The following is a 13,082-nucleotide window of genomic DNA, read 5'->3' on the forward strand; positions in this document are numbered from 1 at the left end:
TTCGGGTTCGTCGCCTCGCTGATCTAAAGCCATGCAGCCCACAGCCCATCCATCTGGCTCAACTTCTCGGGATTCGTGGCTTTGCTGATCATGTCCACCACAGTCTGACTCGCTGGAAGGGAGCCACCAGGAGCGCCGCCGCAGGAGGTTGCACAGCACCCGCTTGTGTACTGCCAGTTGCGCCAGTCGCGCCGTTCGCAGCACTGGCGGTGGCACTGCTGCTTCCTTCTCCATTGCCGCTGCTACCATTGACACCGTTGACATTGGGAGCACTGCCAGCAGCGCCCACATCATGCTGCGTGACGCCCAAGAACAGCGCCTTCTTGACCACGATCTCACAATTCTGACCTACCAGCTCCCTCAACTGCCCTCCCTCCATCATACTATTCATCTTGTCCTGTCCACCACTCGATCCAGCCCGTCCAGCTATCCACGCGATTACCTCGTCGCGAACAAAGACGCTCAGCATCTGTGCCATCTCGTATCCATTGTCCGGCTCCGCGAGGCAGCGTGCGATAGCCATGAGTGACGCAGTGAAGATACCCTCCACAGCCAAAGGCCCAATGAGGGTTTGCAAATTGGGAGTAAGACGGAAGGGAACAGCTTCATTGTTCCAGAACAGTGGCTTCTGAACGCTCATCGTGGGAAGCGCGTCCACCGCCCAGACGTCGCCTGTCGACCTGCTGATCGCCATCTTCATAGGATATCGGCCTGTCATGTGCATTACATGTGTCATGAACGCGGTCGTGGCGTACTGGTAGGCAAATTGCCGTCGGAACAGCCAGAAGTCCGCGAACGATGGGTAGATCTTCTTGAAGTAGTTGAGCGCAATGGTATTCGGTGCCCACTTGCTTTGAATCTTGTTGAAGATCTCGGTCTTAACAACGAGCTGCTGCTCATTAGTCAGCGTCTTAGCGCGTTGTTGTTCGTGGAGACTGCGGAGTTGGTCGAGAAGGAAGAGCATAGGTTCATCGCGGCTCATATTCGGGGTATTGGCCACGTAATCTTCGTAGATGGTTTGTAGGGTGACATAAGACGCGTCGTCCTGGACCAATCTGATCGGCGGTGCTATCGGGACAAAGATTGGCAAGTGGAAGTACAAATTGCGGCGCCGAGCTTCTTTGCGTTTGGCAAGAGTCTGATTGAAGATGCGGAAGAGTTGCACGATGCGCTCCTCCCGGCGCACTTTGCCCCCCGTGGGATGTTGGACTGCGAAGGGGTGTAGTGAGCCATCGTGGCCGCGCAGAGTAATGCGTCGATGGCAGATGTTGTTGCCGCGAACCAGTTCAACTGTAGGCATGAAGCGCTCAATCCGCACAAAGTCCTTGTTGTTGTCCTTGTGCTGTTGATATTGTCCCGGCACTTCTACCATGTCGTCGAATTTGAGGAACTTGAACTCCGACAGATGATGACTGTAAGACTCGAGAGGTGCCCACTGCTGGCGGTGATCCAGCTTGTTCTCAAACTTGTCCCGCCAACGAGTGAGCTTCTGGATGTACTCGTACATCGTTGGCCGGGTCTTGACGAATTCAGCTTCGAAGGAACCTCTGATATGCGCAGGAAGAACCGATGCCACGAATCTTTGGATATTTGCTTCGGTCGATGCTGGCAGTTTCGCACCTTCGGCGTAGTGCTGAGGTGACCGACTGACATAATTAAGGCCATCGTTTAGCAAAGCCACAATCAGTCGATGTGCATCCTCATCAGGTGGACACTTGAAGTGCTTCGACAACTGGTCTGTCATGGTTTCCATCGACAAAGCAAGGAGTGGGAAGCCCGTCTTGAGACCGTCCATGATTTCGCCGGCGTGCTCCCATGGTTTCTTTGGCGTCTCCTTGACAGGAGCCTCAGGCTTCGTATCGCCATTAGCTTCAACCTTTGGCTTCACTTCAGCGTCGCCGTTCGTTGTGGCGGGAGCATCACCGTTGGCAGTGCCTGGTCGAGAGCCGCTATCAGACTCCTTGGCAGGAGTTGCTTGTTTCGCTGGGGTCGATCGTTGCTCTTGCTGTTTCCGCTTGTTGGAAAGATCCTCACGGGCAGCTCGAAGATGATAGAACAGTGCCTGCGGGAAGACCTTTGCAATTTTCGAGAGCACAGATGATGCCAGACGAGCTTCCTTGTGCTCCAGACTGCCGAGCAGTTGCGGGATGAACGTGGTCCAATACCACACAGGAGTATCGCCTTTGAAGTCCTCGAATGCTTTGGCAATCTGACCTTCTTCGTCGTCCAGACTAAGCAGCCACAAGACTCGACTGAGCATTTTGCGAGATTTGGCGCTCTTGTAAAGACCAGCAGCTTCCAGGTAGCAACTGACAGCATTCGAAGCAGCCTCCATGGTACCAGGATTCTCCTTGAATTTGCGGTCTGAATACTGGCCCCACTCGGCCCAGGCCTTGGGAAGGCGCAAGTCATAGTATAACGCAACCCCAAAGGCCTCGTTGGCGTCCTCAGCATGCTGCAACTTGGCCAAGAACATGCCCTTGAGAGTGTAGAATTCGGCCTTCTGTTGAGCACCAAAATAGTTGAGATTGGTGTTGTTGATCACATCCAGACCGTTATTCAGCTCGGATTTGTTCTGATAATGGCATTTCGCTTGCTCTCTCAATTTAAGGAAGGCCTCCTGGATCTCGATATTTGGGAGAGTGTAGATCTTGCCAAGCTGATTGATGCAGACCTCTGGCATCTGATGCTTTCGTGCGACGTGCGCGAACTTATTGATGATCCACGCGGTCTCATGATAGCCGCGGAATGCATAACTATTGTTGCCGACTTGGTTTCCTCCGGGTGGCAACAGCTTCAGATACGTGTCGTTGACCAGCTGGAAGACGTGCTGGCGCCAAGTGACAAGATCTTGCCAGGCATTGATATCGTCCCACACATTTGGCAGACGGTCTCTCCAGGCTTGGAGGAGCAGCTTGACTTCCTGAGACTTGCTGTCCAAGTTGCGCTCGTTGGTGCTCATGAGACTGTCACAAATGACACTTCCGTCATGTAGCTCGACGAGTTGCTGAAAGTTCTGGAGAATCGGGATATGGGCATTGGTGATGCGGCGGGGCAGCTGGTGCCATTTGCGGATTGAGAGCTGAGTAGCTTCGTCGCAAATATGCTGAAATTCTGGGCGACCGATCTGCTTCAAGTTGTACTTGAGCAGAGCCATGAACGCCTGGAAGAAAGTCCGCCGAGGTGTTGGTGCATCTGAAACAGACTTTATCATGTTGTCAAGCTGAGCTCGGTTGGTCTCGTCGCTCCAGGCGTCATAGTTGCGCCAAGCAGACTCCAGTAGCAGATCGTTGAAGTTCTCGTGTTTGGCGAACTCTCCTAGGATATCCCACTGTTGAAGCTTCTGGGCACACATGACCCAATGATCCTCCCAGATGTAGTACTCGCCCTGAGAAAACGGCATCACGCCAGTGCGAGCCTTGACCTGAGCAGCCTCCCAAAGATGCTGTGCTTTGTCCCACATTCCATGCTGTTCGTAGGAAAGAGCAGAATTGGTCTCCATGAACTTGCAGCGCCGACGCCATGTGCCATAGAAAAGGTCGTCTTCCTGCAAGCTAGCGTAGATCTCGACAAGAGCATCGAGATTGCTCTCACGTACTTGAGCCGTGTCTATGAGCGGATCGATCGTAGACTCTTCGAGGGCAGTGAGCCCGGTGTACCAAGCGTCGTAGGTGCGGCTCAGGAACTTCAGAACATGCGGTGGTACCTTGAACCGTGGTCGAGCACGAATTACGCCCTCGAGCAAAGCCTGGACCACGTTCGGACGATGATTGAGCTGTCGCTGGTGGTACTCCCGCGTCAGAAGTGTGACCATCCCTTTCTCAAGCTCGAGTCGCTCATCTCTGGTGAGCGCAGACCAGCAAAGAGGGAACAATGTGACCCAAACATCGTAGGCTAGCTGATCATCTGTGTGCTGCAGCTGCGTCAACGGCTCAAGGAGATCGCGGACCTTGACATCGCGAATGTCCTCATTGAATTTTCGCTGTGCCGAGACCATCTCTTCGAGCGACTCCTCGATCATGATATCGTCTTGGCTTTGTTCCGGGTTGACCAACTTGGCGCTGAACATCTGCGAAACCGGGCAGATAGTAATATCGTCGGGGTGAAGTCGAGCAGGCATTGTCATGTCGATCGATCCCATGATGAGCTGTGACGCTTGCTTGAGCCAAAAAGAGTCGGCCAATGTATCCCAGTTCTGCTGCGTGAGAACATAGCCTATGCGGAAGTTTGCAGTCTCCGACAATGCACGGTTGAATATGGTCATGAAGCGCGTTCGAGTCTCCACATCCTTTGCCCTCGTCCCTATCAAGAATGCATGCTCTAGTCGCACCGTCAACTCCGTTCGAGTAACGGTGGGATCCTCATAGATTTTGATGACCAGTTCGAGGAATCGCTCAAGTAAGCTCTGGTTGGGCCATCTCTCGAAGACGAGCATTTTGTGGAGTACAGCCGTCTTTTCTTTAAGCGTCGGCCACGCCTCACTCGAATTGAATATCCAGTTTTCGACCACATCCAGGATTTTGTTGGCGATCTCAGCATTGTATGACTTTTCGACGAGAGACGCCAACACACTAAGATACGGTCGTCGCTGTTCACCCAATGTAGCCATGCGTGCTGACATGATGTCTATCGACTTCTTGACCAGGTCTACTCCCAAAGAGAACTCATATGCGTCGCCCAACGGCTCACCTATGCGCCAATTTGGCGGCGGAGCGGTAGTCGGCATCATGTAAGCACCGATGTGGTCCTTGGCCAGCTTCGTTTGAAACACTCTCATCAGTCCGGGCATATGCTCGTCCACTTCAGACGGTCGCACTTTGGCCAGAGTCCAGAGATTGTTGGTTGCCGCAGTGGGATTAATCGCTGATAAGCCTTCACCAATGATAGTCTTCGAGAACTTGGTCAGAAACTCGGCTGATGCACTGTCAAGGTCCATGGCGTCTTCATCGTCAGCTTTGACCTCGGGGATCGCCTCGAGTACCTGTACAAGAAGAGGCTTCGTTTGCGAGCTCTCAGCTACCCAGTGAATGCAATCTTGAATCTCTGGATCTTCCGACTTGAGGGGTTTCTCGAGAAGCTTCTGTATCAGCTCTATATTTGCCAGTTTCCAGTCGTTTGACTTTGTGGCCAAGAGAATCCGCATCACCTGCAGTGTATTGACCATACAAGTCAGATGTTTCTCATCTGGCTTGTCGGCATTACTTCCAGCCAACATTGGATCAAGGAGCTTAGGGTACAGTCCAACGTCGACATCGGCCCACAGCTGGGGTGACACGAGGTCTTGGAGGAGTTGGACAGCTTTCTTGACCATATCGGTCGAGTTCACAGCTTGTTGAGCTTTCTGTAGAGCTCGTGCCTTCATCTCCGTGGCAGGGACTGGGAATCTTTCTTGCAAAGCCGTCACAAAGGTGATCATGTACTTGACCACCATCGTTCTGAGATCGATCGGAATCTGATACTCGGGTTTGTCTTTCCTATCTGGAGTCGACGCGGCTGGCGTGATCGAGTCACGTTTCTTGGCAGGGGACTCCGAAGATTGGACAGGTGACTTGGGACTGACCCGTCGCTTTTCCCACTGCGCTATAAGATTAATCAAGGACAGTGCCAGCTTCTTGCTCTCGCTTGATGGGTTAGGAGGTGCGGCGATCTTGTGCAGCATTTGTATCATCGTTGGAATGAAGAATTCGCGATACTCATAAAACAGATCTGCTTGCCGAACAACGAAATTGAAGATGCTTTGCACCTGCTGCAGATTGCCGGATTCTTCGTTCAGGACCTTCTTGGGCAGACGAGCCCACGGTGGTGTTCGCTTGTCTCCCGGCGTTGCGTTAGGCGTGCGGACTGGCAAAATCGGCGCAAGTACCTCGAGAGCCTGCGTGACAAGAGCCTTGCCCTCGTTTTGATGTGCCCTCAGGAGGACCATGTAAATCTGCTGGACAAGTTTGGCGGGAGCTTCGTAGAACCTGATAAAGTAGGAGATCAGCACGTACGCCGCGTACTTGTTGATCACATCCTCAAGGCGTATGTATGCCCAGGCGAATTTGATCACGTCTTTGCGATATTCGGAAACAGCCTCACTGTGATATTTGAGCATGAAAGCCGACAGTTGCAAGACTTCCATCCGAGAATGATCAATGCCAGGTTGCGAATTATCGTCTGTCACTTCGCCTGGAGTCTTCCAAAGCTTTTCGTGCATCGTGTCGAACATGGCCTTGTTCATCAGAGTTCCATCGTACTCATTATCTTTTCGAGCACGTTGGATATCTTCCGCAACAATCGGGTTGACGATGTTATGCAGCAGGAAAGTCTTCAACTTCTGCGAGGGTGCCTTCTGGGTGTATATGTCGAGACTTCGTTCGATCAAGCTGCGTTGTAATTCTGTGGACTCGCTTTTGATCAACTTCTTGTAGATGAACTGATTCAGCTGTAAGGACGCCTTGATATCGCCTTCGGCTTCACAGGTGAAGACATCCATTGCAAAGTCGATGTCGGTGGGCTTTGCGGACAAATACGTGATGAGAACGTTATTCAGCGCGTCGCCAGCTTGTTGGGCACGTAGACGTTGATTATGTTGTAGCTCGTCTTGTCGTAGCTTTCGCTGAACGGTCTGGCCTCCTTCCAGCAATTTCTTAACAAACGGCAGTTGATCTGCAATCCACTCTGAGGCCTTTTCGCTGGCACAGACCGCCGATGTTGCGAGAATGCCGCTAATGAGGCAGATGTCGGCCCCTTCGCCAGCAGCGGCGTCGAAGATGGTAGCTGAAAATGCATCAATTTCGGCCATGACCATCTCGCGCAATGGCTCGCTCTGAGTGTCCGAAAGAATCTGGGCAAAAAAGCGACCATACTTCTCCTCTTGTAATTTGCCCTGGAAAAAGGTCAAGGTGTCTTTCGGATACTTGTTGAGATATAGGACGAGAGGCTGTCGAAAAGGGCTGGCGGTAGTGCGCCTCAGTTTCGACTCAAGGTCCAGTACGCTGTTGACCAATTTGGCCATGAATTGTGTTGCGGTGGGCGGAAGTAGATGAAATATGTTGACGATTGCCGCAACGATCTTCATCTGTGGATTCTGTTCGATCATCCCGAATGAGACCTTTTGCAGTAGGGACTCTTCGGCAATCACGTCCAGATGCTCGAGCAAACGAGACCCTATCTCGACCTTAAAGTAATTCGTGAGCAACGTAAGCAGTCGAGCAAGACCATCCAACCCGGCAACGGTCAACTTCTTCGGGTCTTGGAGATTCATGAGAATGGGCCGTAGACCGTTTTGCAGGAGGTCTTTTGGTAGCTTGTTGGTTTTCTCCAGGACTTCTTTCAGGCCGGCATGGGCAGCTCGATAACTTCTTGAGACTTTGAGTAAAGCAGCTTGAAGAAGACAGTGATGATCTTCGAGCGACTTGAGCTTTGTGCGCCCTGCGCAAAGTCTGGCAGACTCATTGTCATCGACAGGAGCCTCAAGCAACTGACTCGAAGGCTGACAATGAGTTCTGAAGCGCTAAACTCTTCTGGCTTGGCATGAAGAATATCAGATTCTGCATCTGCAAGGGCCAGCGACTCCATGGTAAGTCGGTTGAGCTGATCATTGAGTGGCACCAGATCGTGACCCAGCTCCAAGCAGTAGGTAATCGCATCGATGAAGCCTGTCTGAGACAGGAACGGCAGTGCTCTGAGAGGCTTATTGAATATTGGTGCCAAGAGGCGCTCTTTGACAGGAGCGATCAACTCGTACACCTCAACACCGATTTGTTCCGCCATGATCGAGAACGAACGTTGCGCAGTTGCTCTTACATGCTTATTCATGTGGGACAGCTCGACACTTAGGAGGACAGACATCTGATGAGCATAGTTCTTCTCGTTGCTGATAGACTCCTTATTAATGCCCTGACAGATTCTCTTGAGGATGACATAGAGAGTCTCCTGTGCTGTAATCCGTGTGCTGGCAGGAACATCTTGTGGCGTATCTTTGATGACAAAGAGAAGAGCCTTCACGATATCGAGATGGCGTCGCGAAAGAAACATAGATCCAAGGTCAAGCTTGGTGACAATGATTTGCAGCCCAAGCGATGCACCCGCCTTGGTGAACCATTCAACCTCGCGGCACTTCTGGCAAAATGTTTGAGCCATGTGATAGAAGAATGGAAACTTGGCTGCTTTATCTGCTTGTCCGAAGATGGTCCTCGCCGTGTCGCGGACGGTGAACATCGCGGCCTCTGCAGCTGCACGGATAGCAGCGTTTTCGGATGCGAAGCAGTCGACAAGGACATCTGCGAGCATTTTCGTGCTCAAGTAGACCGCGCCCTCGCCGGAGTTGACGTCAAATGGCTTCGTTCGGCGTCCCGCATCACATAGTGATTGACCGAGCTCGATTATGGTGAAATGCCTTGCGATGTTTGTCACGAATTCGGAAGCCATCCGTTCGAGTTCGGGTATCGCGGTCGCAGAGAAGCACGCTCTCATTAATTTCTTCGCATTTTCTTCCTCTTCTCGTCGCTTCTGACGAACTTGGTTCCCTCGTTCTGTGACAGCATAGTCGTGTACGTCTCGTAGCGAGCAGCGGCGAGATCGTTGGCCTGCAGTCGGAGCAGCGCAGCAAAGTCCTCCGGCAACTGGTCATACCCTATGAAAAGTTTGGCCTGATTGCTGATCAACTTGAAAGCTTCTTGCTTATAGTAGAGCTCAAGGGAGTGTGGCTTTCCGGATCCAGGTCGGACTGGCTCCTTCAGCCTCTTGATTGCCAGGTCTGTTCCAACTTTCAGTGGGAAAGCTCGGTCCTTGTTGGTACCGATTAGTCTCACATCGAAACTAGCATCATCGTCGGTGCATTCCTTGTATGACAATTGGTGGGGGTGATTCAAGAACTTTCGGTTTCGTCCTCCCAGCTTGCCGAGTATTCTCATGGTCGTATGGGAATGGAAGTGTTGATATGGTTGCGGCTGCAGATGCTCGAACAGCGCAGTCATGAGGTCATCCATAATCGGCGCCATGATGGGATCCAGATAGTCAGCAGTGAGGTTGTCGACGCAAAGTTCCAATGTCCGCAGCCCCTGACTGACGAGATCGGGGCCCGCGCGAAGCGCGACCACCAAGGGTCTCATGAGATGGCTCAGATGTGGCAGCAGATGTGACAGTCTAGCAGGTACAGTCAACGTCAGCTCAACATACAAGTCCCGATCGTGCAGGTCGCGAGCTCCCTGCAAAAGTTGGTTGAATGTTTCAAGCAGCATTTCCAGTAATGGCAGAATCTCTTTGTAGAGCAATTCGAATCGACCACCTCCTATACTTCGGAACAGTGATCTGAGCAGCACGAAATAATGGATCGGTTTCTCGGCGCTGACCGACAGATGCACGCACTGTGTGACGATTTTGGTGATATGAGGTAACAGCACCTGCTCGTTATGCGCGGAGAACAGCGTTACCGCCATAAATGAAAGCTTGAACATCCGTAGCAGGATCGATGACTTCTTGACATCTGACGAGCCGACTTCGCCTAGCTGTTTCATAAGATACTGAAGCACCATACCAGCGAAGGCGGGTGAAGTAGTCTCACTCGCAAGGAAGAATTGCGGAAGATGAAGTAACGCCGTGTGCTCGAACATCAGCTCATGGAGATGGGGTATCTCTGCTTGATACACTTCGTGGAAAGTTGCAGGATCGAGGCAATGGAAGACCGTGCCGAAGCTCTCGAGTAGCTCCTTCTCTTCGCGGCTCATCTGCGCCATCGAGTGGCTGGCCACAGAATCTATTGGTGAGGAATGCGGTAATTCAGTTGGCGTGACGTCCGTGCTGTAGTAGCGGAAGACTCGAGCTCCTTCGTGGAATAGCTTTGTGACGACCCTGACCTCCTCAGCGTTGTAGCCGAACGATATGTCGCCCCAATTAGGCGGCAGATTGGCAGGATCGATATTGGACTGAGGCGGATTGCAAGTCTTGAGCTGGTAGAACATGTTCTTGAGTCCATTCACCAAGTTCTTGAACAGGAACTTGTTGTCGGCCACTGGATCAGTCCCTCTATCGCGAGGACTTGACGTTTTGATTGGGCTGGCGTTGAAAATGCCGACCTCGTCCCAGTCCGGAAAATTGTCCTTGTCGTCCATGTAAGACTCGGAAGCTTGATCCTTGTTCTTGTCGCCATAGAGCTTGCTGAGCTTCACAGCATTTGCATACTGGTAGTTCATGGCCGCAAACTTGTCGCCTATAGCATCAAGAATCATGACTAGAAAATGTCGAGCGTCCTCCTTGTCTTCCAGCTTGGTGATGCTCTCGGCCATATTAAGTAAAAGCTTCGCGCTCATGGTCTGAAAACTCGTGCCAGGAAAGTTGTCGTGCAGATTTCGTGTGTAGACTTCGATGGTCTTGCGGATCTGATCGCGATTCAGAGACTCTCGAACATGATGGATCAGATCAGCCAACATGCTGTATGCCAGCGGCCTCATAGACTCATAGACAGTCAAGCCATTGCCAATCAATATCCGATCGTCCAACAACTCGTCGATCTTGTTGAGGAAAATCTTGCGATAGTTGAAGTTGATGATATGCCTAATAGCAACGAGGAGCTCCTTACGCGCGCTCGATTTCTCTCTTGGACAGTCTTTGAGCAAACGAACGACAACGCCAGGGAGTGTGGGCAAGAAATCTTTCAGCTGATCAGCATACACTCGCAAGAGATACGCCAGAAAGCTCATAGTCTTAACCTGAGCCGTGATGAAATCTCCGAAAGCAGCCCGATTCTTGATCTCTTTACTGACACCCGTAAAGATTGTATTGTTCTGTGCAGCATCGTCGTGAGCCTTCTTCTGTGCCTTTGCTTGCAACATGAGTATGCTCTTGATTGAGGGCACGAACTTCTTGACGTTGGTCGGTACGGAAGATCGATGGGCTTGGAAGATGGAAACGACGATGATGGGGCACTCCGACAGCACCTTGAAGGACTTCATGCCTTTCGCAAGGGGTAGCAGTTCCTTCTTTTCCGTGCCAGGGTCTGAAACGGTCATGGCTGGACTGCCAGGTCTCGGAGACTGGGACGTTGTTGCTGTGCCGGCGGAAGTAGTGGTTGAGACAGGTGCTGGGTCGTCAAAGGTGTCCTTCACGACGGTATCCATTGCCTCGAACATCTCCTGGATCAGATCGAGGAATGGCTGAACTTTGGACTCTGTGGCGCGCTGCTGGCTTCGAGCCAAATCCATAACGGTCTTGAGGCACAGTACGGCATTATCCTCGTTCTCGACTCGTACCAGGTCCATCAGCAAGTCGACCATGTCGACAGCGTATGGCTCGATTTCGGGCGACGCATGCTGCAACCGGTGTAATATCTCTAGCAGCTGGTTGCGCAGTGTGTGCTCGGAAGAGTTGGGATTGAACTCGGGTTTGCCCTCTAGCAATTTCTTGAATACTGGCCATAGTTTCGACAGGAATTTCTGGTAGGCTGCAGCGGGCGTGCAGAGTGTGTCTATGGAATCGCGCAATTCGAGGGCATAGCTGGACTTTGCTCTCGTATCTATTGGGGTTGTTAGTGGTGGACGAGTGTCCTTGGGTGAGGGTACTTGCCGACTTTGGGATCTGCCAGCCGCGTCGCATACAAGTCGATCTTCTGTGAGGGGTCCATGCTTGCGGACGTGCTGAGTCTACTGGGCCGGCCCAGCACTCGCTACACGCACAGCAAGGTCGCCGTGTTCAGCGTCGACGTCGAGGGCTCTGCATATGGCCTGACAGAGCGTTGTTTCGAAGATGCGATCCGGGCAATTCTGCGAGAATGCTTTCGCGCTGAATCCGTGGGCTAAGGTACTCGCGAGTCTCGACAATTAGATACGTTTCATCAGTCGCATTAAGAAGGAATGGCACAGAGCGTAGCCCACGCTCAGTGACACCGAAACACCAAATGAAAAGGATGAACGGGTGAGGATAGTTGGCGACAATGATGTCTCGTTTATGAGAGTGCTTTCGAAGCGTGCCAGACTCCAACTCACTCGGGCATGCGTTTGACCTGGAAAAGCAGATCTTTGCCTCTTTGGGTTGCTGCGGCCCGGGCCTTCTCATTCACGTGATCGTCTTGGGCAGGATCGCGACTGCCTCAAATTCGCGTTCGGTGTTTCTGATGCTGCTTTCCTCAACACATGATACATCGTCTTCACGCCGCCATTCCTGCGAAGGAAGCTGCCTGCCTGCTCACGCACTGCCAAGGTGCAGTTCGTGGGGAGTAGGGCAAGTGCGATGAACGGGCCTTCTGGATTCCCTTCCGTGCATGCATCGGTGAGTAAGGTAGTTCTGGTGAAGAAAGCACTGGTTCGCAGGACTTCAAGAGATGAGCCCAAAGCAAGTACGGCCAAGCTTGACATAATTCGATCAGCTGTTTGCTTGATACCTTGATTCGCAAAGAGCATCGCCTCGATCTGACCATTTCATTGCCGGTCCATTTCACATCTCTAGTATTGTCGCTATCCTCGACATGAACCGAGATCTATGTTCAGCTGTCCCAGCCGCAATTGATATCAAGCTGTGGGCAATGTCAGCGTCGATCGAGCTGACACATCGAACCTATCGACGCATCGCGCTTCTGGGAGCCGACAGACGAGGTTTCCACGGAGCGCGTCCAGATTGAGGCGATCAGTAAACGCTGTCCGATGCAAGCGAATCAAACGTTGATATCGCGACCATGATATCCGCGTCCTAGACAGCCTTCAAAAGCCCATCTCGGGTACCTTGGACTACAGGCCATGCCCTGCTACGCCTGCTCAGGTGCTTACATACACGCGTCCGAATTTGGGGTTTAGCCAATCACAAGCAACTAAAAGTCCACTCAATGTGGACAAGCGTGGAATGCATGTTCAGCCTTACACGCTATTGTGCGAGTATGCTGTACACTACGAGCTTTTGAGAGCAAGGCAGCCACGGCCTATGCGAAGAATCAGAAATGCACTCGACACATTTCATAGGAGACCGTTGCGGTTGTTATCAATTACCGATCAATGGATACATCGACAACTCCGAGATGTCTGTGTCTCTCGCTCGCCTATATACGGACAACATAATGCAACGAACGGTCGTCGCTACCTGCCGTCTCTACAGGAAACATACAGATCTACAAC

At 51.9% G+C, this 13,082-nt stretch overlaps 2 protein-coding genes across 2 annotated transcripts; both read right to left on the bottom strand.

Annotated features, from left to right (window-relative positions):
• Positions 1–88: 88 nt before the first annotated feature.
• On the bottom strand, positions 89–8,412 carry AB675_5616 (Transcription-associated protein 1; the record flags this gene model as incomplete). The annotated part of the gene is made up of 2 exons (XM_018145843.1): positions 89–7,413; positions 7,464–8,412. 2 exons carry the CDS (start codon positions 8,410–8,412, stop codon positions 89–91), a joined length of 8,274 nt encoding a protein of 2,757 aa, XP_018002012.1.
• Positions 8,413–8,456: 44 nt separating this feature from the next.
• On the bottom strand, positions 8,457–11,602 carry AB675_5617 (Transcription-associated protein 1; the record flags this gene model as incomplete). The annotated part of the gene is made up of 2 exons (XM_018145844.1): positions 8,457–11,487; positions 11,541–11,602. 2 exons carry the CDS (start codon positions 11,600–11,602, stop codon positions 8,457–8,459), a joined length of 3,093 nt encoding a protein of 1,030 aa, XP_018001951.1.
• Positions 11,603–13,082: the final 1,480 nt, after the last annotated feature.

The sequence above is a fragment of the Cyphellophora attinorum genome (assembly GCF_001299255.1).
Source record: "Cyphellophora attinorum strain CBS 131958 chromosome Unknown Contig8, whole genome shotgun sequence".
NCBI lineage: Eukaryota > Fungi > Ascomycota > Eurotiomycetes > Chaetothyriales > Cyphellophoraceae > Cyphellophora > Cyphellophora attinorum.